The sequence below is a fragment of the Acinonyx jubatus genome, chromosome C1 (assembly GCF_027475565.1).
Source record: "Acinonyx jubatus isolate Ajub_Pintada_27869175 chromosome C1, VMU_Ajub_asm_v1.0, whole genome shotgun sequence".
In the NCBI taxonomy this organism is placed as follows: Eukaryota; Metazoa; Chordata; class Mammalia; order Carnivora; family Felidae; genus Acinonyx; species Acinonyx jubatus.
In genome coordinates this window covers 56,853,264-56,879,110 of record NC_069381.1, presented here as the reverse complement: position 1 = coordinate 56,879,110, position 25,847 = coordinate 56,853,264, and the positions used below count along the sequence as shown (strand labels likewise).

Here is a 25,847-nt window from a genome sequence, read left to right as displayed (position 1 = left end):
GATTTGTGACTTAAAGCAATTACAATGCTGTCTATTCCCTAAGAGTGGATCAATACCATTAGGGTCCGAAGATGACTATCCCCTTTTAGAAGGATACAGGGAGACAAAAAATATAGTTGCATCTCAATTATATCATGAAATGTGGTTGCTCAACATATTGATTATATAGGGACGTCTGGAACAAAAGTAGAATGCAACATATTTGGTTGTAGGGATACGAGAGGATTCTAGAAATTTTGTGCACTTTTCTATATGTTCCTGGAGAGTAGATTTAATAAAAGGAGAGTCAGGTTGGATTCTCAAATTATGGGAGGCTTCTTGTTGATTTATTTAATGGCAGCTTTGGATAGAGTCTTTGCTTTCTGGGGCATGGTTTTGAAGTCATTCTGGGTGAAGTATTTTGGCAGGAGGTCAATTTTGTCAGGTACCAGAGAGGTGGCATCAACCTAAGAAGTATGGGGGTTGAAAACTAAATTTAAATAATATAGGAAAATCTGTATGGTGTTATGGTACCTCATGGATGGGTAAGTCTTATCAGGAGAAGCTTTCTGGGTTGGCTTTTCATTCTGAAGCAAGTGTTCTAAGTATTGGCATGCATCATGGCAGACTGAATGGGGATAACTTCTGCCAGAGACAGTTCATGGTTATAAGTGACATAGGAGTGTAGTAGGAGAGGAGAGACTTATTGTTTACTTCTCAGATTCCATTTTTCCTAAACTTTCCTAAACTTCCTAGGCACTTGCCCCATTCTCTTTTCCATGAATATAGAGGGTTCTTTCTTCAGAAAGAGCATAGATGCAGAGCTCGGATCCTTACCCTCTCTTCCTCCTAGAGCCTGCCTGTGAAAATTTGGTTTTACCCTCCAAGGCCTCAGCTGTACTACAGTAGGCCACATGAGATGAGGCTACATGGGTTAATTCTCAGACTGTAGCCACGTACTTGAACCACATCCAACAATGTCAGTTTTATCAACAATAAACATAAATAGACAAAAAGTAGATTTGGGTGATTTAAATTATACCTGGAGAAGTTTTTGATGGGACCAGGGCATATGACTATGGGCTTTCAGCTTTAACAAGTGAGCCATGCAGGATTTGATTTAGGCACTTGTTATAGCTCGCAGCAGTTTTATTCCCAAGGAAGTGGTTGTTTTTGTACAGGTGGAACTATTTTATCAACACTGTACTGGCCCTGCTGACGTTAGTGGATAGTAGCAACAGGGCTTGTGTTACTAATGTATGACCTGAGCTTTGGGTTGAATAAGCACATAAGCACTGTCCATGGTCTTATAATACAGAGAACACTCATTGTGGAGGCGCTCACAGTAGAATGGTGAATCTGATTAGTAAACAAATAAAAAGTAAAATGGAGCCCTTAGAATAATGAGCATATGCCCTTTCCTAGGTGGAATTGAAAAAGATAACAAACAAGTCAGTGAAATTATTGCATACCTAATGGATATACAAAGAAATAATAAAGCCTGCATTTGGAACACATAGCCTTTAAGAAGTGAGTTTGTGTAGGGTATCCAGAATGAATTGCAGTGATGTGAAAAGAGTCTTCAGTTTTATTATCAGAATAGAAGCAACAACAAAAAAATAAAAACAAAATACAGGAAAACTAGCTTATTCCTTTGAAAAAGAGATTTCCTTAGGAGAAATACTGAAATCATATGGGATAGATTAGACAGATATGAAGCAGAAAATGGTATCTTGAAGGCTGAGAGAAACAAATATTAAAAGGAAATGGGCAGGGGTGCCTGGGTGGCTCAGTCGGTTGGGCAGGTGACTTCAGCTCAGGTCATGATCTCACGGTTTGTAGGTTGTGGGTTCGAGCCCCACCTTGGGCTCTGTGCTGACAGCTCAGAGCCTGGAGACTGCTTCAGACTCTGTGTCTCCCTCTCTCTCTGCTCCTCCCCCACTCATGCTCTGTCTCTCTCTCTCTCTCCCCCCCAAAATAAACGTTAAATTTTTTTTTAAAGGAAATGGGCAGACCCAGCTCTGACTAATCTTAAAAAGCCAAGTAGAAAAGTAGATGTCTCAGCTGTATAAATCAAACAATTGTGACTGGATCCTAAAGAAATCTAACCAAAGCAGGGTGATAGAATTTGAGAGAGCAACCTAGAATGAATCCTTGAGATAGGGCAGGATCAGAGGAACTGAGGATGTGGCCTTTTAAATGTGTGGATGAAAAGTTCAGAGTGACAGCTATTGGGAATTACAACTTGAAGAATAGAGAACTATACCAAGGGTCCAGAAAACCTGGACAAATTTAAGGGTAGGAGGCAAAAAACCAACACAAAATATTTAAAGCATTCTTGGAGGAGTTTCAAAGTGATACAACCATTAGAGGTAATGGTACAGGTAATGCCTTGCCCTTGGGTAACATTCCAGAAATTTAAAGAATCAGCATTTTAAAGAAAGATCCAACAAAGGGGTGCCTGGGTGGCACCTTGATTAGGTGACACCCAGGCACCTCTTTTTTTAATTAAAAAAATTTTTTTTGATAGAGAGAGTGTGCACATACATGAGTGGGGGCGGGCAGAGAAAAAGGGGGACAGAGAATCCAAAGCGGTCTCTGTGCTGACAGCAAAGAACTGGACATGGGGCTTGAACTCAGGATCCATGAGATCATGACCTGAGATGAAGTCTGATGCTTAACCAACTAAGCCTCCCAGGCACCCCAAGTGTCCAATTCTTGATTTCAGCTCAGGTCATAATCTCACGGTAGTGGGATGGAGCCCAGTCTGGGGCTCTGTGCTGGCTGTGTAAGCCTGCTTGAGATTTTCTCTCTCCCTCTCCCTCTGCCCCTCCCCCACTCATGCTCATGTGCACCCACAGGTGCTCTCTCTCTCTAAAAAGAAAGAAAGAAAGAGGCAAAGAAAGACAGAAAGAAAGAAAGAGAGAGAGAAAGAGAGAAAGGAAGGAAATATCCAGCAAAGAAAGACGACATATTAAAGAGGACATATTATAGGAAAAGGCATGCAGAATAATAAGAGCTCAAGTCCAGGCTTTAGCCTGATGTTACTTCATGGGAATCTTCCTGGGTGGGATTATCCAACTCAGGAAGGAGGTCATGGATATGATTTGTTTAAAGACTGAAGGCTTTGAAAGACTCAGTACTTACTGATTTCATATCTCATATGGGAGACCTCACAAGACAATATTTAAAAAATATATTAGAAAAATATATATTTGCATCCAAAAGCAATGAAAAACAAAACAGAACAAAAGGCACCAATAAGTAGTACTAGTTTTACACTGTTAAAGAAAGAAATAGATCAACTAAAGGCACAACTTAAACTCTTAGAAACTCAACTGAGGCCCCCTGAAAGTTGCCAGATTTAGCACAGAAAAATAAAGGACATTCTGATGGTTAATTTTCTGTTAACCTGACCATCAACCTAGCCACAGTACCCAGATATGTGGTCAAACATTATTCTGGATGTTTCTGTGAGGGTGTTTTTAGATGAGATTGACATTTAAATTACTGGACATTAAGTGAAGCAGATTGTCACCCATAATATGAGAGACCCTCACCTAGTCAGCTGAAGCCTTTTATAGAAAAAGATTGATCTCTGAGAAAAACCAAATTCTGTTACCAGATGGTTTTTAGACTTGTCTTGCAACATTGGCCCCACCTTGAGTCTCTTGCCTACCAAGCTACCCTACAGATTTTGGACTAGCTAGACTCCATAAGCATGTGAGCCAATTCTTTAGTAAATCATACACACACACACACACACACACACACACACACACACAAACACACATACATACACACAGGGAGATCTATACACAGAGATCTATCTGTATCTACAGATATAGATATCTATGCCTATGCCTACAATTAGATATAGTGTTAAAAATGAAACAACAAGCCCCAAATGGAGTCATTTGCCCCCGCAATAGCACACCAAGACTTAATTACAGTTTCAACCTCTCCCAGGAATGTGAGCTTTTACCAATCAATCTAAAATCTCCAGAACAGCACTAATGAGGTAATCTGTGTGATAAAAACCCTGCCATCCTTTCCCCCCACAAAAAGATGTGACAATCCTTTCTTGTCTTTTGCTAATAACCTCTTGCCCCACACTTCTTATATAAACCTCTTTTGTACAGTTCCTCAGAACATCTCTCTACTTGCTGGATGGGATGCTGCCCAATTCATGAATCACTTAACAAAGCCAATTAGATCTTCAAATTTACTTGGTTGACTTTTTTTTAAACAATAGATAGATGGATATATTATTGTTTCTGGTTTTCCGGAAAACCCTAATACAGACACTCAGTTACATTTCAGATTCACATAAGAAATGAGTAATTGCTACTATAAATGTGCCCTAAATACTGTCTGAGACATACACTAAAAAATTATTTATTACTTATCTGAATTCAAATTTAACCAGGTGTCTTGTATTTTATCTGTCAACCTTACTCTAAAAGGAATAGAACACTATGTGCCTATGTCACTTCTATCAAAAAGATACAGTAGAAAGAAACTCTACTCAAGATCTATCTGGAACAATATAATGTGGAGGAAAGCAAGTTTCTCCAAAGAGGAGGCATTTACCCTCATGAGGTCTTCAGAGGCACACAATTCAGCCGTAACAATGGCTGCTTTTGGTCAGGAACATGCTGAGGTTAATTCCCCACAAGAGACAGGCAAGAATGACAGCGGTTGTACAGGTCTAAGAAATTCCACAGCAATGCACATGGCCGTGGCCACTAGGCTTCCAGGATCAAAGACACTTGCTCACCAGACTGTAAAATACATGCCATTAGACAGATGCAAATTCAGTGCATTGCTGGCACTCAAAGAGTGCCAAAAATTAAAATTAAAAGTTTGGAAATGTTTCATGGGAAAGAAAGGCACTCTGATGATTACAGTGTTCATCATTATAAATTTCTAAGTTTTGGAAAAAAACCCACTCTCTTAATAGCCTCTGAGAGAAGGTTATATATACAGGTGACATATCATAAATGCATCAAGCCAAAATTAATCTTTGGGGGTGTTCTCCCAGCTGAATTTAAATGCAGAAGTCATGGATTCTAGATAAGTAGTAGACTGGTGTGGCTAACAGCTTTACCTCCTTGCTTATATGACATCCTTTGTGTGAGGTTTATTCTATTCTCCCCACTTAAAATTGCCCTCAAATCTCTCTCTGGTCCTAACCCCCCATAACTTTGCTTATATTTTTCTACAAAATGAATCACCTTCTAATGAATTATTACTTATTTATTTTGGTTAATGTCTGTTTTCTTCAACTAGAATATAACTCTGTTGAGAATGGGAAAGTTTGCCTTTTTTGGTTTTTAAATTTTTGCTCACTATGTATCACAAGCACCCAGAACAGGGTGAGAGGTGCAAGGCAGGTACTCAATCAATATGTGTTGAATAAATGAGCGAATTTAAGCATATTGCAGAACCCTAATCACATAGGACATTATTTGGGATGACAAGTAGAACATGAAATGAAGTGTCAAGATTTTGTTTTAAAGTGGTCTTAGAGTGAAATTTATACTACTTCTCTCTGCCCCCAATGATCCCAAAAGGATCCACGGAAGAGTAGCACTTGATATCTGGTTAGAGACTGCCCTAATAAATCCCCCCCCCCCATTGTCTAAGGGCCTAAAGTTTAAGCCCAGTAGCTTAAGAGATAAAAACCCTAGGAAACATTGTAAGTGGAGATTCTTCTTATGCACTCATCTAGTTTCTGGGTGCAGAAATTTCCCCAGCACCCTTGACCTTTATTTCTTTTCTAACTCTTGTTAGGAAGTGAAGCAATTTATGTAATTCATAAATTTTGAAGGGGAAGTAGACATGTGTAGCCCAGTTTGTTCCTCCATGTTTCTTTGAGACGAAGCTGCTTCAGGAGATAAGCTACATTGATCTGTTCCTCAATGCTATAAATTTTTTAAGAGAAATTCCCCATAGAAAGAAGCGTGTGTTTTTTCCTTATTGCTGTGGCTGAGTAAGTACATATGCATACATCTGAAGTGTACTATGAAGTAGCAGATTGTTACCAAACATCTTAGCTATGTCCCCCTATCTATCATTAAAAATGATTCTTTATCTCTGACATTTTGTCAATATTTAAATTGGTTCCAAAATTTTTCTAGAATGCAGAAGTTATTTATTGGATGTCTTTAAACTCTAGTAGGTGTCATGACTGAATCAAATTGTAAGTTTCACAATTCATTCTTTTTTGTAAATTTTTATTGGAGTAATGACTATATATCAAATATTGTGCTCAATGCTAGTAATAGATGAATAAGATGTGTCCTCTTGCCCTTAAGCCACTTATAATCCAATGGAGAGGAAATAGACATGCAAACAACAGGATAAAATACTGTGCTGTAAGCACTGCATTCACAATCTGTACAAAGTGTTCCAGAGACAGATAGGAGGGAGGTACTGCCTTCTGTCAAGAAGAGAAGCTTTGGTAAGGAGGAATGAATTAGCAGGGTGGTTACTACTGAAATGAGAGGAAGGATGTAGAAAAGGCTGAAATTTTATGTGAAAAAGCTTTTCACCAGATAATAGAACCAACTCTTAGCAAAAATAGTAGCAAGTCAAATTTATTTGTCAAACTCCTCATCTATGTATTTTTCGGAGAACTTTCCTTTTCTTCCTGGGCATCCAAATATGTCTTGATGCTTGATTCCTTCTAATTATTAAGGTCAGTGACCTAAAATTGCTTTTATGTCAAAAAGTTTCATGATTTGACTGAAGTTCCCCCTTGAAGGAATTTGCATTTTAGAAGAAGTCCAGCGGAGGTTGAAACCCTAACACAAATGAATGATATGTTAAGCCAGTGATGCTACAAAATAATCTTTTCTGAAATTGCATCCTAAGTAAAATCTTGGAAGAAGCTGTTTGCAGTGACAACTAAGCATGCTGGCTTAAACGTATGGACTTTCCAGAGATCTTAAGACATATTTTTTGTAAGTTACTTGCCTGGATTTCTATTACAACCTTGGATATGATGTATCTAAAATATATCAACTCTATACTGAATTTGCATGAGCCTGATTTCAATTTTCTAATAGGTCTAAGAATGCTCAGTCTGCAGATCAAGTTTAATCTAATCTTCCTTTAATCTTATTTTTATATCATGCCAAAATAATTAGTCAATAACATGTTAATTTCAAGTGGTGATTCAACTGAGTGCAACGTCAGTTTTTGTTATGGCGCTGCATAATCACAATCTACAATATTACTAGAAGTGTAACATTTAGTAAGTCTTCCTAGCCAATGAGCAATCACTGACCATTTATTTCTCTTGAGTTGTCTTCTATTAAAATTATATACATTATTCGCTTTGTTGTAGGACTTAAATGTTCACCTTAAAAATGGATCTAAGCAATGAGGAGTAGGGAAGACTGGTCTCCTGGAATGGAGGTATTGAACTAAAAGAGAAGAGCAGAGGTGGGTAGGAATATGCAATTTAGCAATTCTGATATTTTAGGCACATCAATGCTAATTTATAATTCTTTAAACTGTACATATATGCTATTTCTTTGTATATATGATATTTTATGTTTAAAAATCTGTAAGGATTAAGCAGAAGATGAATTTTAAAGAACTAAAATGAGGACACAGCATAGTGGAGTTATGTAGAATGGAACAGAAGAAATTAGATGGTTTTCAGAATCAAACTTAGGTTTGTATTCCAGCATTGGCACATAGATGTGTGAAAACTGTATATGTTACTTAACATGTCTGAGATTCTATAGCCTCATCTGTAAAATGTGACTAATAATTATTTAAGCTTGAAAGTAAGAAGAGCCACCCCCAGAATGGGAGATACAGGAGAAGTGGGTCTCATTTCAAACCAGAAAGAAACTGGGGGTTGATGGGGGCGGTGGGGGAGAGGGGAAAATGGGTGATGGGCGTTCAAGAGGGCACTTCTTGGGATGAGCACTGGGTGTTGTATGTAAGCGATGAATCATGGTAATCTACTCCCTAAGCCAAGAGCACACTGTATACACTGTATGTTAGCTAACTTGACAATAAATTATATTAAAAAAAAAAGAAAATTAAAGGAAAAACTGAAAATAATGGCAACACAAACTTCCCATAAAGTGTAGAGCTTGAATAGGAAAATAAGGTGCTGAATTATATATGAGGTCCCTTTAATATCAGTGCGCAGATTTCTGATCTTCCAGGTAACATCCCTTATTTCCTTTATTCCTATTCCCAACCTTAAAATATTTTGGGATAGCTGAAAAAATATAGACAAATACTACAAATATTATAAGCCATAGTATGTGATACAGTGTTGGATAACTATATGAGAAGCCAAATGGCAAATACATTACCTAAGATTACTTTTAACACTAAATTAACTCTTTAAAGTGACTGGCACATTATTATAGGCTTAAGCCAATGACTGTATAGCATTTCCCTGGAATACAGTAATGGTACACAAACAGATATATAACAAAACTTAAGCTAGTGAAATGATAGGGAACATTTTCTAGGAGCTTCTTGGAGATTTTCTAGCAGAAAGAGAAGTCCAGGAAATTTTCGTTGTACCTTGACATTGTTATACACATGAGCAAGGTCTATAACTGTATAGCCTGAGAATTTCATTAGATTTCTTTATTGGATATGATCTTCATTAGATTTCCCCTCCATCCCCCAATGCCTAAGTCCCCAACCAAGTGAGCGAAATGACAGTAGCACCAGGTAACTAACATCATGGTTGAGTGACTACAACATGGTTGCTAGAAAAGAACCCAAGTATCTGGAAAGCTAGCACAGACCTGAAATGAGGTCAGTTAGAAAAAAGGTAACCTCAGGATATTTTAAAATAAAGCACACCACTTCTGCAACTGAATGTTCTATAATTCTTTATCTTATTTACCATAGATCATCCAAGGCTTGATTGTTTTTCAATCCTTGATTCATTAACATTTATTTTATGATTCTTAACAAGGATGGTCTATCACCTTTTTGAAGGAGGAAACTAAGACAGTAAACAAAATGTCAAAAAGAAGTAGCTTAAAAGCAATAATTATCATGGCAAAAGTGACAGATGACAACTTGATATGGAAGAAAGCACAGATGGAATTCTATTACCACAGCTCACAGTAATGGGTATCTATAAAACTCCTTGAATCATCAGGAGAAGTTTCAATCATGTTCAATAACTTCTAACATGAAGGAAGGAACATGACTAATCATCATGATTTTCACTAAACTGGTTAATACGAGAATATTTGGCATTTGGAAAGGTAACATTCAATTATTTGAAAACAATATAATTTTAAGTGTTATCTCCTGATAATATCAAATAGATTTTTTTTTTGTTAATGGAAAGTATAATATCATTGCCATAAGGGTAGAATTATGTTTTTAGGAATTTAAATTCTATAAGAAGTTTAAATAAAAAAAAACTTTTCAATGTGTTTTTCTTATTATTCAGAAACTCAATAGATAGATAGGCTTTGTGGAATTTTAGTTTCCATAATACAGACTCAGTTTAATTCTGAGTTAAAATTACACCTTCATAAACGTTTCCCTATATAAAAATAGTAGTGTTTTTGTTTAAATAGGCCAGAGTCATAACTATGCTACCAAGAATTTCTTAGTATTACAGTTCTTAGAATTACAGTTCTTGAAAAAGAAACTGTAAAAACAAACAAAAAAAAAAAAACAAACATTATAACAAAGCTAAACTAAAGGGGAAGTATATACAGCTTAAAGTTATATACAGGTAAAATCAAAGAAAATATAAGTTTGTAAAAAATAAATTGAGGATTGTTTATCATTATGGAATGACTTTCTTTATTATGTTTGATTTTGAACTTTTTTTAAATATAATTAAAGTCCCTCTAGCTTTCATTTAAATAGTATGATATATATATGTATATATATACATATATATATATTCTTTTTTATCCTTTTATATTTAATCATCTGTGTCTTTAAAGAGATTTTTTTATAGGCAACACATGTTGTCTTTCCTTTTTATCCAATCTGACAAGCTCTACCTTTTTTTTTTTTTTTAATTTGAGAGAGAGAGAGAGAGAGAGAAAGAGAACATGAGCAGGGGAGGGGTAGAGGTAGAGAGAAAGATAATCTTAAACAGTCCTCCAAGCTCAGCACAGAATTCAATGGTGGGCTCAATCCCATGACCCTGAGATCATGACCTAAGCAAAATCATGACTTGGAAGCTCAACTGACTGAGCCAACCAGGTGCTCCAACAAGCTCTGCCTTTTAATTGAAACATTTACACCATTTATAATTAATGTAATTATCGATATCATAAGGCTTAATGCTGCCATTTTATTATTTTTTGTTTGTTCCTTGGTTTTTCATTCCTCTGGCTTTTTTTTCTTGCCTTCATATGGGTTATTTGGATATTTTTATCTCAATTTTTATTTATAATTTATTTTTATTTACTTATGATTTTTGAGTATATAATTTTGTATAATTTTCTTAGCGGTTGCTCTGGATAACATAACATAACTATATAACTATCACAATTTACTGGATTTTCAATGTCATTACCACTTCGTGTGAAATAGAGATCCTTATTTACATTTAGGTCCCTTTACTCTCCCTACTTCATATATGTTCCTATGTTAATTAGTTCTTCTACATACGTTGTGCACTTTATCAAGTTCTGCTATAATTTTTACTTCAACAATAAAATATGACAGAAAAGAATGTCCTATTAAGTTTAGTTCTATTTTTACTCAATTTTGTTGTTCTTCTTTCACATCATTAGAATTTGTGTTCCTTTATAGGTAAAGGGCTAAGTCTTTGTTATTTCTCTCTGGTTCTAAGATTTTCTTCTTTATCTTTAGTTTTTGTAAGTTTAATTATGACATATCTTATTGGGGATTTTTAGGTTTTATCATTTTTAGAGTTCATCTAGCCTCTTGAATCTCTAAACTTATGTCTTTTACCAATTTGGGAAGTATAACCAATACTATTACAAATTCTTTTTTTTTTAGATGCTCTTTCTCTTCTCTAAGACCCTATTATTTTTACAGAAATTCTAGAAGTTTTGTCCATTTTTGTTAAGTCTATTATTCTCTTTGTTGTTCAAATTGAGTAAATTTGCATAATTTGTCTTCCAGCTCACTTACCTTATTCTTTGCCATTTTCACTCTACTATTGAGTCTATTCAGCAAGATTTTTATGATTTCTATTTTTAATAACTTATTTCTTTGTTGAGATTTTCTATTTTTTTCACTTGCGTCAAGAGATTATGTAATTGTTTGTTGAAGCATTTTTGTAATGCCTGCTTCAATTCCTTGTCATATAATTTCAATATCTGATTCATCTTAGTACTGGTGTCAGATAATTGTGGTTTTCCTGGTTCTTGATATACTCGTATAATATCATTTTTACCTTACAAATATATAATAAATCCATTGGTATAATACGGTTTTATTTTTTTTAATGTTTATTTATTTTTGAGAGACAGAGTGTGAGTGGAGGAGGTGCAGAGAGAGAGGAAGACAGCAGATCCAAAACTGGCTCCACACTGACAGCAGACAGCCTGATGCAGGGTTCTAACTCGCGAACCATTAGATCATGGCCTGAGCTGGAGTTGGATGCTCAATCGACTGAGCCACCCAGGCACCCCAGAATAATACAATTTTCAATCCTATCTTGGACATTTCTGGTTGTTATTGTTGGAGACTCTTGAACCTGTAAGAATCTTCTACTTTTACCAGGCACTTATCTTACTTAGATTTAGCATATAGATTCTGGACTACTTTTGTGGGTTTTAATTACAATGACAGTTTTCTAATCCCTTGTAATGCTAATGCTATTCTGGTCTGCTTTATTCTTCTGGCACTGTGGGCTATTGCTCACACACTACTGGTGACATCTGCCACAATGAAAGTGCCTTTCTGGGAACCCTAATGTTGCAGAGTACCTTTCTGGGAAGGCACAGAAAGCACAGGGTCTGGGTCTACTTATGCCACTGGGTGGAAGGCAGGAAAACACAGGCTTTCACAGCCACTCTCCCCTGCTACCTGCTACTGAAGGTGGGTTAAAGTGCCTGTCAGCTGGGATTTTAGAATGTTGGTTAGGACTCTCTACAAGATATCTACTGGGCTTCTCTCCCATTCCTTTGGATTGAAAGAACAGGTTTTTCTTGCTTATTACTATGTGTTTGTTGTTGTTGTTGTTGTTATTCATGTCTTTTGACAATGCCAGTTTGCAGTTATCTATGGTGTCCAGTCCAGGGATATATGGAAGATAAAAAAAACAAAACAAAACAAAACAAAACTCAAAAAACACACAATGTTGTCTTTCCTCAATTACTGAAGTCCCAGCCAGTTTTTCTTCTTCTTTTAAGCTTTCAGAGTCCTTTCACTGAATAATTTTCAGGGAAAATTAGAAGGGAAAATCAGGGAAAACTGAGTTCTTGGCATCTGTTTTAAAATGAAAAATTTGTCCTTCCATTCTTGCTCCCTCCCTTCCTTTCTTCCTTCCTCTTTTCCTTTGTTTCTCTCTTTCTTTCTTTCTCTCTTTCTTTGTCTTTGTCTGTTTCTAATTCTTTCTCTCCTCTTCCCCTCTCTTTCAAGGGGACTCTTATGGTACACTTTTATTTTAAAAGTTAAGTAATTAATTTCTTCACTTTTCTGAAATATTTGTTAAATATCTCCTAAGTTCGAGACACTACATTATGTGTGGCTGATATAATGGTAAATAAGACAGATATCTCGCTCTTCAAAGAGTTGATAGTGTGATTTAAAAAAGCTTATCAAGGGGCACCTGGGTGGCTCAGTTGGGTAAGCATCTGACTTTGGCTCAGGTAGTGATCTCCTGGTCTGTGAGTTCAAGGCCCATGTTGGGCTCTGTACTGACAACTCAGAGCCTGGAGCCTGCTTTGGATTCTGTGTCTCCCTCTTTCTCTGTCCCTCTCCTACTCACACTCTGCCTCTCTCTCTCAAAAATAAATAACATTAAAAAATTTTAAATAAAAATGTTTGTCTAGATGTTTCTGGAGGCAGATCTCATTTAAGTGACTGTATAGCATACTGTAAGAGATTTTAATATGTAGTCACATGTGTTCATTACCTGGAGAAGTATACTCAACTAAGTCTGATGACTTTTTCCTTTGAATCACTCTGATTTCTTTCTTAAAACAATTTGTAATTCTTAGGTTGGATTCTCATTTTTTACTTCTTCATATATTTGTCATTATTTCCCTTCATCTTTTTGGGGGGAATATTTCCCTTGTATTCATGGGTTTTCTATATTTGTTCTTCAAAGATCTGATATTTTGGGGTGCTTGGATGGCTCAATTGGTTGAGCGTTTGACTCTTGATTTCAACTCAGGTCATGATACCAGGGTCATGGAATTGAGGCCCAATGTCAGGCTCTACGATTAGCATGGAGCCTGCTTGAGATTCTCTCTCTGCCCCTTTCCCCCCACTGCTGGCGCTCTCTCTCTCTTTCTCTCTCTCTCTCTCAAAAATAAATAAATAACAAATAAAAATTTTAAAAACATCTAACATTTTACAATGTCAAATTTTCTTTTATGGACTCCCATGAAGATTATGTCGAGTTTCTTCTAATACCTTTCCTCATCAGAGTTCATTTTTATTTCTGCTTTTTACTTGCCAAAAAAAAAATTCTGCCTTTTCCTTATTTTTTACTTTGCAATGGGGCACCCGGGTGGCTCAGTTGGTTAAGTGTACTACTTCAGCTCAGGTCATGATCTCGAGGTTTGTGGGTTTGAGCCCTGCTTTGGGCTTTGTGCTGACAGCTCAAAGCCTGGAGCCTGTTTCAGATTCTGTGTCTCCCTCTCTCTCTACCCCTCCTCCACTTGTGCCCTGTCTCTCTCTGTCTCTCAAAAATAAATAAATGTTCAAAAAATCTCTTTATACCTTGCAGGTATTTAATAGAATATTTATATTCTTGTGATTATTAAAAAATTCATACTACTTTATTTTTTTTCATTTCTACATTCAATATTTTTCAAAGGTATACTATTCCTTTCCAAGGTAATTTTTGTTGTTGTTCTCTGATTCTATACCATTTAAAAATATATATATTCTGTCCCCCTATCACTGAATATGTTCAGGAATTAAAAGAACACCCATGTGGTTGAAATACAGAGAGTAAAGGGATAGAGTGTGAGATGAAGTTGAAGGGGTGGGTACAAGTTAGACTCTTGGAGGTCCTATAAACTATAGTAAGGCTTTTGTCTTTCTTGAATGAGCAATGGAAATCCATAGGATCATTTCAAAATGAAAGATTTTCAGAAGTGTATATAGGAAAACCACTTTTTGGAGTATCTGGTAGAATCTTAAAATCTTTGCAAAGGAAATGATTTGTGAGCAGATTCAAAACGTATTCAGAAGGCAAAATTAAGAAGCCTTGAAATGGTGGCTATAGGAGGAATGTGAGAAAAATGTATGAAAAAAATCACTTCTAGCTTTATGTCTTTTGAAACTGGACAGTTCAGAAGATACAACATGCAGACAAAAAAAAAACAATGGAAGAAGCTCAGGTTTTGAGGGAAAGAGCACTGATTTTGAGACTTTGAGGTATTTTTTTTAATTATGTTTATTTTTGAGAGAGAGAGAGAGAAACCGAGTATGAACCAGGTAGGGGCAGAGAGAGAGAGATGAAACACAGAATCCAAAGCAGGTTCCAGGCTCCAAGCTGTCAGCACAGAGCCTGACATGGGGTTCAAACTCATGAACTGTGAGATAATGACCCAAGCAGAAGTCAGACACCCAACCAACTGAGCCATCCACTTTGAGGTACTTTTAAGAAAACCAAGGAATGTGTCAAGTAGATATTCTGATATATGGAGAGAGGCCTGGGTTGGAGGTACCAATCTGTGAGGAATCTGATTGTAGTAATAATTGATGCTGTGCATGTAATTAGATTGTTCATGGAAAGAGTATTTTTGGAAGAAGAATTCAAACAGTCTTCAGAAATTTTAATATGTAATGGATGGAAATAGCAAGTTGAGCATGCAAAAAAGTAATCAGAGAGACGGACAAAAATCAGAAAAGTTTTGTATTATGGTAGTCAAAAAAATTTCTTTCAAAAGAGAATCAATAGCATTGATTTGTGCTAAGAAGTTAAATAAAAAGGACATTATAAAAGTTGTTCACTGAATTTAGCAAGTGGTAGGCAGAATTCTAAGGTGGCCCCATGGTCATCATAACCCCAAGTTCAGAACCCCAAGTTCAAGCCCTATATAATTCCCTCCCCTTGGAAACGGGTAGGATCTGTGATTTGTTTATAGCCAATATGTGGGGGATAAGCTTAGGAATGCCCTGGGCTTACACCAATGGGTTAACAAGGCATAAAGAAATACAAAGCCATAAAATGCTTACACTCAAGTTTGGGTAAACCAGATTGGCACCTCATGAATAGGGAGATGCAAAGGTACCAGGAATAGGGAGGTGCAAAGGCACCCCAAAATAGAGAGGAGGTCCAGGGCCCCCAGAATAGAAAGGGAGGGGCAAAGGCCCAAAATAGGAACGGGCACAAAGGTGCCCAATACATAGGTATATGAAATAAACAAGATTAGATATTCATGGTGGAAGCACCCCTAATTTAGTACTATAGCATAAAGGCTGCTTTCACAGGAGAATAGGGCCAAGTTCAGTAAATTGCTGAATTGGACTATGGAGCGCTCCGTTGCAGGCAAAGCAGCCCAGAACGGAGATGGTTAACAAAAGAAAAGGTGCCTTGTCAACCCTGAGGTTATTTCCCCTACCTGTCTCATCCCCTAGACTAGCTAAGATACACAGAGGTGCTGCTTCATGCCCCCTGTAAACAACCTTCCTTCCAACTGCCCAGATCCCAGATTTTGTTTTGTATTAACCCAGACCCCTAATCCCAAGTATCTTCAAAACCCTCTTTTGCTCACGTCCACAAGTTAATGTTCACAGATTCATTGTCTCTTTGTGCATGTCCATCGCCATGTTTGTAAGCCTTCTGATCTTAATAAAAATGGGCAAGGACCTTTGTTTGGGGCTCTTGTCTTTTACCAGACATTAGTCATCTTTGCTTTAATCCTGCATCTGCTCTTTTGCTGGCCAAAAGAGAACTTTAGACTTAGAGCCTATGACACCAACAGAATATGGAAAAGGTGAAGGTGTAGTTAAAGTCCCAAATCAGTTCACTGTGAATTAAACAAAAGTGAGATTATCTTGGGTGATCCTGGCTTAATCGGCTGGAAGCCCTTAAAAGATGGATAGGGCCTTCCCTGAGGACAGAGTCTCCTTGTTGTCTCAATGAAGTGAGCAGCCATACTGAGAACATACATGTAGCAAGGAACTGTAGGAGGTATCTAACACCTAAAGATGGCTTCCCGCTAGATGCCAGCAAAAAGTAGGGCTTTGGCCATACAACCACAAGGAAACAAATTCTTCCAACAACCTGAGTAAGCTCAGAAATGGATGTTTCCTCAACTGAGCTCCTGGTAAGATCCTGAAGCAGAGAACCTGGCTAAGCCCACCCTGGACTCCCAACCCACAGACACTGCAAGATAATAAATGATGTTTTAGCCACTAAGTTTGTGTAATCTGTTGCATGGCAATTAAAAACAAATAACAGCAACACAAAGCAATTATTGGTGGTCTGAATGAAAGCTATTTTAGTTGAGTGACTGGGTAGGACCCAGATTGCATGGGTTTGGACGACTGAGTGGGAAATAAGTAAATGGGGTAAGTATAGATGACTCTACAGAGGCTTACCTAGGAATAAAACAGAATGTAGTGCTGTAGCTGAATGGGGCTGTGGTTTGGCAGACAAATTTATATCTTTGTTTTTTTTAATAGGATGTAAGTTGAGCATATTTCAAAGCCTGTCTTTTACAGGGAGCAATTTATTTTTACTGAAAGTTTGCTTGACTATGCTAGATATAAAATATCAAGATATAATTCACATGAAATAATTGGTTAAGAGCTATGTCTGGTGACCTAATGTTGATCTTCACTTGAAAATACTGCAGAAAAGTATAAAATATTATAAAAGAGAGCAGTATGAATTATGCTACTTAGCAAAACCTTCTGTATGCAATATCTCCAAATAAAAGAGACTTCTCCTTGCATCTAAAGGAGTCAATTTCTACTGTTCCTTCCAATTCAAAGGGGAAGCCACATTTAGCTTTCTATGATGGCTTTCTAAGGTGGCAGCTTTCCATGGGAATTGACCCAGCAAGTCTTGGTCAAGATCCCATATGGAATTTGTAGAATAATAAAGAATGATGCTGCTGTGTGAGAAAATTACTACCTAACATGAATTACTATTTAACACTGCTGCAAGAATTTCAGATTTATGTCATTTGTTCACAAACTGTTGTCTGCTGTGCATTATTGTTTCTAAAGATAGTGGTGGTAATTTCTATTAACTTCCATTTCTGTGACCAGAAACATGCTTTATTATCTTCACACAGATGCTAAGTTTGAAATAAGAATAATAATAAGTGAAACAAAAGAGAGAAGAAAGAAAAGAAAACTATGTCCCAGGTTCTATACCAAGTACTTAATACAGGCATACCTCAATTTATTGCATGGCACTTGATTGTTTCACAGATAATTGTGTTTTTACAAACTAAAGGTTTGTGGCAACCCAGTGTTGAGCAAGTCTATCTGTATCATTTTTCAAACTGCATTTGCTCACTTCACATCTCTGTCACATTTCAGTTTTCTCACAATATGTCAAACTTTTTCACTACTATTTTATTTGTTATGGTGATATCATGTGATCTTTGATGTTGCTATTACAATTGTTTTGGGGAGCCACAAACTATGCTCATGTAAGATGGCAAGTTTAATCAATAAATGTATGTGTTCTGTTTCACCACCTGCCATCTTTCTCCCTCTCCTAAAGCCTCTGTATCTTCTGAGACACAACAATATTGAAATAGGTCAATTAATAACCCTCTTACATGTTCAAGTGAAAGGAATAATCACATGTCTCTAATTTTAAATCAAAAGCTAGAGATGATTAAGCTCAGTGAGGACAGTAAGCCAAAAGCCAAGACTCTTGTGCTAGTTAGCCAGGTTGTAAATGCAAAGGAAAAGTTCTTGAAGGAAATTAAATATGCTATTTCGGTGAACACATGAATGATAAGAAAGCAAAATACCCTTATTGCTAATCTGGATAAAGTTTGCATGGTCTGGATAGATCAAACTAGCCCCCAACAGTCCGCTAAACCAAAGCCTAATCCTGAGCAGGGTCCTAACTCTCTTCAATTCTATGAAGGCTGAGAGGTAAGGAAGCTGCAGAAGAAAAGTCTGAAGCTAGTAGAGATTAGTTCATGAAATTTAAGGAAAGAAACCAACTCTAATAACACAAAAATGAAAAGTGAAGTAATAAGTGCAGATGTAGAAGCTGCAGCAAGTTATCCAGAAAAATCTAGCTACGATAATGAATGAAGATGGCTACACTAAACAACAGATTTTTAATGTGGATAAAACAGACTTCTATTGTTTGCAGATGTCATCTAGGACTTTCCTAGTTAGAAAGGAAAAATCAGTGCCTGGACAGGCTGACTCTCCTCTTAGGGGACTAGAGCCGCTGGTGACTTTATGTTGAAATCAGTGCTCAATGACCATTCCAAAATTCCTAGGGCCTTTAAGAATTATGCTAAATCATTGGTGCCTGGGTGGCTCAGTCGGTTAAGTGTCCAACTTTGGCTCAGGTCATGATCTCAAACCATGATCTCAAACCATGATTTGGTTTGTGAGTTCCAGCCCTGCATAGGGCTCTGTGCTTATGGGCTCTGTGCTGACAATTTGGAGCCTGGAGCCTGCTTCAGAATCTGTGTCTCCCTCTCTCTCTACCCCTCCCCCACTCATGCTCTGTTTCTCATTCTCAAAGATAAAATAAACACTAATTTTTTTTTAAAAAATTAAAAAAAAAGAATTATGCTAAATCTACTCTGCCTATGCTCTATAAATGGAACAAAGCCTGGATGACAACACGTCTGTTTGTAGCACGGTTTACCAGATATTTCAGTCCACTGTTGAGACCCACTGATTAGAAAAAAAGATTCCTTTCAAAATATTACTGCTTACTGACAATATATCTGGTCACTGAAGAGCTCTCATGAACATGTACAACAAGATTCATGTTGTCTTCCTGCCTATTAACCTAACCTCCATGCTGCAGTCCATGGATCAAGGAATCATTTAGACTTTCACATTTTATTATTTAGGAAATACATTTTGTAAGATTATAGCTGCCATATACGGTGATTTCTCTGATGACTCTGGGCAAAGTCAATTGAAAACTCTGGAAAGAATTCACCATTAGACATTTGTGATTAAGGACATTTGTAATTCATGGGAAGAGGTCAAAATGTCAACATTAACAGAAGTTTGGAAGAAGTTGATTCCAACCTCCTGGATGACTTTGAGGGACTCAAGACTTCAGTGAAGGAAGTGGTTGCAGATGTGGGGGAACTAGCAAGAGAACTAGAATTAGAAGTGGAGCTTGAAGATGTGACTGAATTGCTGCAATCTCATGATCAAACCTTAACAGATAAGTTGTTTCTTATGGATGAGCAAAGAGAGTGGTTTTGTGAGATGGAAACTACTCCTGGTGAAGATGCTGTGAAGATTGTTAAAATGACAACAAATGATTGAGAATATTGCATAAAGTTAGTTGATAAAGCAGTGGCAGGGTTTGAGAGATTTGACTCCAATTTTGAAAGAAGTTCTACCATAGGTGAAATGGTATCAAACAGCATTACATATTACAGAGAAATCGTTCGTGAAAAGTAAATCAGTATACAAAATGTTTTGTTGTCTCATTTTAAGGAATCACCACAGCAATCCCAACCTTCAGCAACCACCGCCCTCATCAGGCAGCAGGCATCAACACTGAGGCAAGGTTCTCCACCAGCAAGAAGATTACAACTCACTGAAAGCTCAGATACAGTTTGCACTTTTTAGAAATAAAGTATTTTTTTATTTAGATTGTACATCACTTTGTTAACCATAATGTTATTGCAGACTTGACAGACCACAGTATAAACATAACTTTTAATATGCACTGGGAAGCCAAAAAAATTCATTTGACTCATTTTATGGTGATATTCACTTTATGATATTCCCATTGTCTGGAACTGAACCCACAATATCTCCAAGGTATGCCTGTATAAATACCTTCCTTTAATTCTCAAAACAACACTATAAGGTAGACTCTATCACTATCCTCATTTTTCAGATTAGTAAATGGCGTCTTAGATTAAAAAAAAATAATACCCAGATTCCTGCAGCTGGTCATACTAGTGTCACATTAGAGAATAAACTCTTCTGTGAGACTCTGAAGTTAATGTATTAATTAATTAATATGATATACTGCTTCCATTCTGAAAAAGAGGATTTTTTAGGGAATTAACACTGTTTGGTAACAAAGCAAGAAGAATTGTTCATTATACTAACAAGGGATAACGAAGACCTCTCTAGAAAAGAATAACATTTTATAAGTTTCTTATTTCTCATTATGTCTTCCCACGTTCAATAACTTAGTCAACCCAACTGAGTTCCTGAGATGATATTTGAAAAATGCCCTGACTGCCACAATCCAACTGATGAGGACTTGCTTGTGAATACAAGCATCAGTTATGTTATATACCTTCCATACGACAAGAATAAAACTGAACTCTAAAATATGCCCACCTTCATTAGTCTTTTGTATCCATGATGATTTACTATCATCTGCAGCCAGTCATTTGACTTAGCCTAGTGGTTTTCAAATTTAAGTTGGCATCAGAATGCTCTGCAGGGTTTCTTCTAAACACACAGATTACTGCACCCAACTCTCAGAGGTTTTGATTCAGTAGTTGTGGATCACAGCTCTTAAAATTTGCACTTCTAACAACTTCCCAGATGCTGCTACTGTGTTTGCTCTGGAGAGCATACTTTGAGAACCAATGGCCCAGATCTGGCTTTAGAAACCCTTTCCTGTAAAGAATCAGGTAAATACTTTTGGCTTTGTGAGCCATCTAATCTCTGTCATAATTACTCAACTTTTCCTCTGTAGTGTGAAAGCAGCCATACACAATACCTAAAGAAACAGAGATGGCTATGTTTCAAAAAAAAATTTTTTTTTTTACAGAAACAAGTGTCAGGCTGGATTTGGTCAATGGACTCAATGGTCAACCTCTGGCCTAGACTAACTCAAAGTTTTGAAAAAACACTTTATATATGTTAAATAGCAATTCTGAGAGAATCATTGGTAGATTCATTCACAAAACTTTCTTATAAGTTTTAAAATAAAACTTATAGAGAACTAAGCATTTGTGTTAAACCAGCATAGAGGAGAAACCCCAGAGCTTCCCTATGAACCCAATAAAAGAGCAGTACTTTTATGTAAGAGTCTGCTTCTTATACTTTTAATTTTATCATGCCCAGAATTCAATTTTCATTTTCAAATTTTAGTTTTAATTGGATATTGTTATAGTGTTAAAAGCCATAAATCTATGAAATAAAAGAAAACACTAAAAAAACTAACACTATCCTGAATGACATAGATGATAACTCAATCAGATTGTCTATTAACTTTATAATAAAACAAAATAGAATGAAAACACTCTTCCTGCCATGAGTGTGCCCAGTTCTAATTATACGGTCTTTACTCAGAACTGCATACTCGAAACTAATTTAAAATGCCAATATTATCTAAAAAGTCAATTAAACTACATATGCCAGTGAACCAACCACATTAGCTCTATCCTTATAAAATGTAAGTTTCTGTAAAAGGAAAAAAAATCGCATACATTGTGGTCATAATAGAATGTGTTTTAGTTCCCTGAAAATAATTATATGCAAATAGCAAGAGGAAAGTTAGTATTATTGGTCATCTTATAAACTTAAAATGCAAATATTATGTCAAACGTCTCCAACAATGCTACAGGCTAGAAATATTAAAGTCTCCATAGACAATTCCATATTCTAATATTTACTAATCTGCAGATGGAATAAAATGATTTTATGGTAAGATATATGACTTCCATCTTTCAAAATATTTTCGTAAATTTGATTGTTTCCTTTTGATCAATGTTTTTGATCAAATGTTTCCTTTTGAGCAATGGTTTTATGTTTACCATTAGATATTTATTCTTTAGTCTAATGCAATGGTTTTCAAGGGGTTCTCAGTTTTAAAAAATGTTGAAAGAGTGTTGTGGTCAAATGAAACCGGAAACTATTGATTTGAAACACATTTCAAAAGTTTCTTTTACATCAGGACTCTTCAGAAACATTAATATTCATGGTATGAATATCTAACAAAAACGTGGTAGACTATGCAGCCTTTTCCAATCTCATTTGAACATGGAACCCAATTATCAGTAGAATATCTTGATGTACAAGAGAAACAGTCAACAGAACAATGTTCCTAGTGTCTGAATCAAGGCATCATTTAGTCATACGGTTTTAAAAATAAATTGAATTTGATTCAATAAATATTTATTAAGTACTTCTGTTATTTGACTAATCACTTAAAAGTTAATCCTTTATTGTAAATGCTACTCACCAAACTCTATCTAGAACATAACCCTATTAAACATACTTACACTCTTCTTCAGGCCTCTTCCTGAGTGCTGCACGAACTTCTTTACAAGGACTTCTCTGATATTGTGGGGGATTCCTTCCCCTTATTAGGTTCTCCATCCTATAAGAGAGAATCAAAACTAAATTTAATACCAAAATCTTTATAAATTTTGACTCTCCAAATGGTCTAAATCAAGAGTCAATAATTCAAGTATCTACTAAGGCTTGGTAGACAACACTATTAAGTGTCTGTCAAGGAATGAGACAGTAGGGAGTGGCAAGGACTGTGGCAAGTGGAGAGTGCTTGGCTTTTCCAAGGAGTTCTAAATTTTAAAAAAATTAAAAAACACCACGTAGACAAAATTCATATACCTACTCTCCAATTACAGGTTGCTATGAACTGAATGCCCCCCATCCCCAAATTTGTGCATTGAAATCCCCTATGTAACTTCTCAGCTACTAGCAATATATGATGCTGACAACTGGAGAATAACAATAAATGAATTAAATGCAAGTTGGATTAGCATATTTTATAGCACATACTTTGTGTTCAGTATTTTTTGATTTTAGTAAACATAGTTTTGTGCCACCAGTACATAGTCTACTCATTTTGATAACACTAAAAACTACTGAGAGTTCAGAATTTGAAAATTCAGAACAAAACCATCTATTATCACTTTGAAAATATAAACATAGCTTCTTAACATCTACAAGATTATTCTAATGGGATATCACTGGTTTTGATAACAGCTGCCAAAAGCATATATACCATTGAAAACAGCATGGTTATTATGGGTGATAGTGGTGTAGGGTCTCCTAGTAAGTGGTGCAGAAGATTATGTTTCTGGTGTCTAGGGGGCAAAATTAGGAGAGGACAATCCCATAAAAGCATTATTTAAAATTATGTAAAATGTGAGATAAATAATCTTTTGTAGTGGGGTAGTAACATAACACTATTTCTATGGGAAATGGTCATTAGTTCTTAAAAACACTTTTCAATATACTTCCTGAAATTAATCCATTTGTTTGTAGGGGCTTTTGTGTGTGTGTATATGTGTGTCCATGTATGTTCAAATGTACATGCCTGTGTATATAAAGTACAAGAAAATGTTTCTTAGTATGTGATGGTAAGTTGGGCCTTAGTTTCACTTGAAGTTCATTTCAACTGAGAAAAAGAATTACTTCTCTTGAGGTATAGCAATACAGTGACAGGGAACAAAGCAAAAACTTGAAAGGTTTAAGACATAATTTACTCTAGCACTGTTTATGAGAGGAAAATTAGCTTTCAGGCCTGTCCCTACAGTTTAACCATAAGGATTAGCTGTATAAACTAAATTATATAAAATTTTCTAGTTTCTGACTCTTGAATTAATTCAATGCACAATTTTGATTACATGTTTCAGCAAATATACAAATTACAATTAGATCTAATAATAACTTTAAGTGAACTAATAATTATTCACTAGTATTTACAAGCTCAAGACATTAAAATACAATAAACATAACCTGTACATACAAATGTCTGCATAAAATTGTGATGTGATTTTAGAAACCAATTTTACTCAGACAACTTATTCTGATCAGAATCTATGTAAACCACTCTCTTGGATGGGTTATTATTTTTCCTTTTGTATCTCTGACTACTGAATATGTGAAATTGATTCCATATAATTATGGTGGGGTTTTTTTATTTTTTTATTTTTATAGAACAAGTCAGGAAGCATTACTAGGGCTCCAGGAGAGTTTTACTCATATGGTTGCTATTGGGCCCAAGAATCTCCAGGTCAATCTCCCCAGGAATCATGGTGACCAAATCTTGTATTCTGAGAACATTCACAAGCAGATCTGCAGATTATGCAATATTAGCAATGGCTTAAATGTGTGAGCCTCGGTTCTGGGAATCAGACTGCCTAAGTTCAAACTTCCATTTTGTCTATGAAAGGATGATTTTAGAGAAAGATAACCTATTTTGCACCTTATTTTTTCATCAGTAAATGGGGAACACAAGCCATTTCATCGGACTGTTGTGAGGATTAAATACATGTAAAATAGTTTACATTGTGTCCATCACACTTTGAGGGCTCAACAAATATAGCCATTATTTATCCTAACTATCCCAAGTAAAAATGAAATCATATACTAAAATTTTAAATGTCTAGTATGTTAGGAAAAGTATGAAAACTGGCCTTTATTTAACAAAGAAAAAGAACAGATGGCAATGTTGAGGAAAAAAGAAATTCTGGCTAAATAAATGTTTTGATTATTAGCAAAACACAAAACATCCATGCATATGAATTGCCAATTTTCAGAAATAAAGAACTTAATAAAATATACTTCATTTTATTTAGTAAGATTTAAGATTTACTCTATGATAATCTTTCAAGGATACTAAGATGGGTAAAAGTGAGTTGCTATTCCCATAAATTAACTAAAGTGCTACATAATGTATTCTTAGAGAATTTATAAGATATTTCAGAATTGTACAGTGCCCTGTGACCTTAGCAACAAGTGAATTTATCTTATAATGTATTACCATTTATCATTTATTCCATTTTGTCTTTACAACAACCTCCTGAAAGGTTATTTTATAATGAGGAAACTAAGGCTCAGAAATGTTCAGTAACCTGCTCATAGCCACACGTTATGTAAAGGTTCAACTGAGATTTAATCAAGATTCTCTGACTTTTTATCTTTTTCTACTTGTTTCCTAATCCGTTATTTCCACAAGTCTATGATTATTCATTATAATTCCACTAGGAAACTGATACTTGAGATTCTACTGTGTAATGAATAATTAGTGGCAACGTTCTTCTTAAACACAGCAATATTTACATTAATCTATGCCTGTATATAAATAGTATACATATTAGATATTTATATAAATATAACACTACACAAGTATATATATATACATATATATTCGTATTTAGGTTTATTTGCTAATTACATGTTCATTTTTGATCATTTAGCTATTTTAACTGAAATGTTCCTTTCTATCAGTGACTATTTAATTACTTAATTTTTTTAATGCTTATTACTGATTTTTGAGAGAGACAGACAGAGTGTGAGCAGGAGAGGGGCAGAGAGAGAGAGGGAGACACAGATCTGAAGCAGGCTCCAGGCTCTAAGCTGTCAGCACAGAGCCCGACGAGGGGCTCAAACTCATTACATTTTAAGTTTTTGATAACCGCCAAAAAGATAACTGGAGCCAAGAAATTCACTATAAATGATATATACAACACACTAATAGATGAAAAAAAATTGTAAAAAGCATTGAAAGTTCATTTTTTCTCTGGAATGCCAAATGTTATGCCCAGTAGAAAACACAATTTGAA

General features: G+C 35.8%; 1 protein-coding gene across 8 annotated transcripts in view; it reads right to left on the bottom strand.

Moving 5' to 3' along the window:
- LRRC7 (leucine rich repeat containing 7) overlaps positions 1-25,847 on the bottom strand; it is a 550,975-nt gene that overhangs the window by 423,423 nt on the left and 101,705 nt on the right. For all 8 annotated transcript variants that reach the window (XR_008294946.1, XM_053214212.1, XM_027058879.2 and 5 more), the window contains exon 2: positions 22,536-22,633. Coding sequence is in view for 6 of the 8 variants with exons in the window: in XM_027058879.2 (XP_026914680.1) it covers positions 22,536-22,633 (98 nt within the window). In the remaining 2 variants the exon portion in view is untranslated. The remainder of the gene's footprint in view (positions 1-22,535; positions 22,634-25,847) is intronic.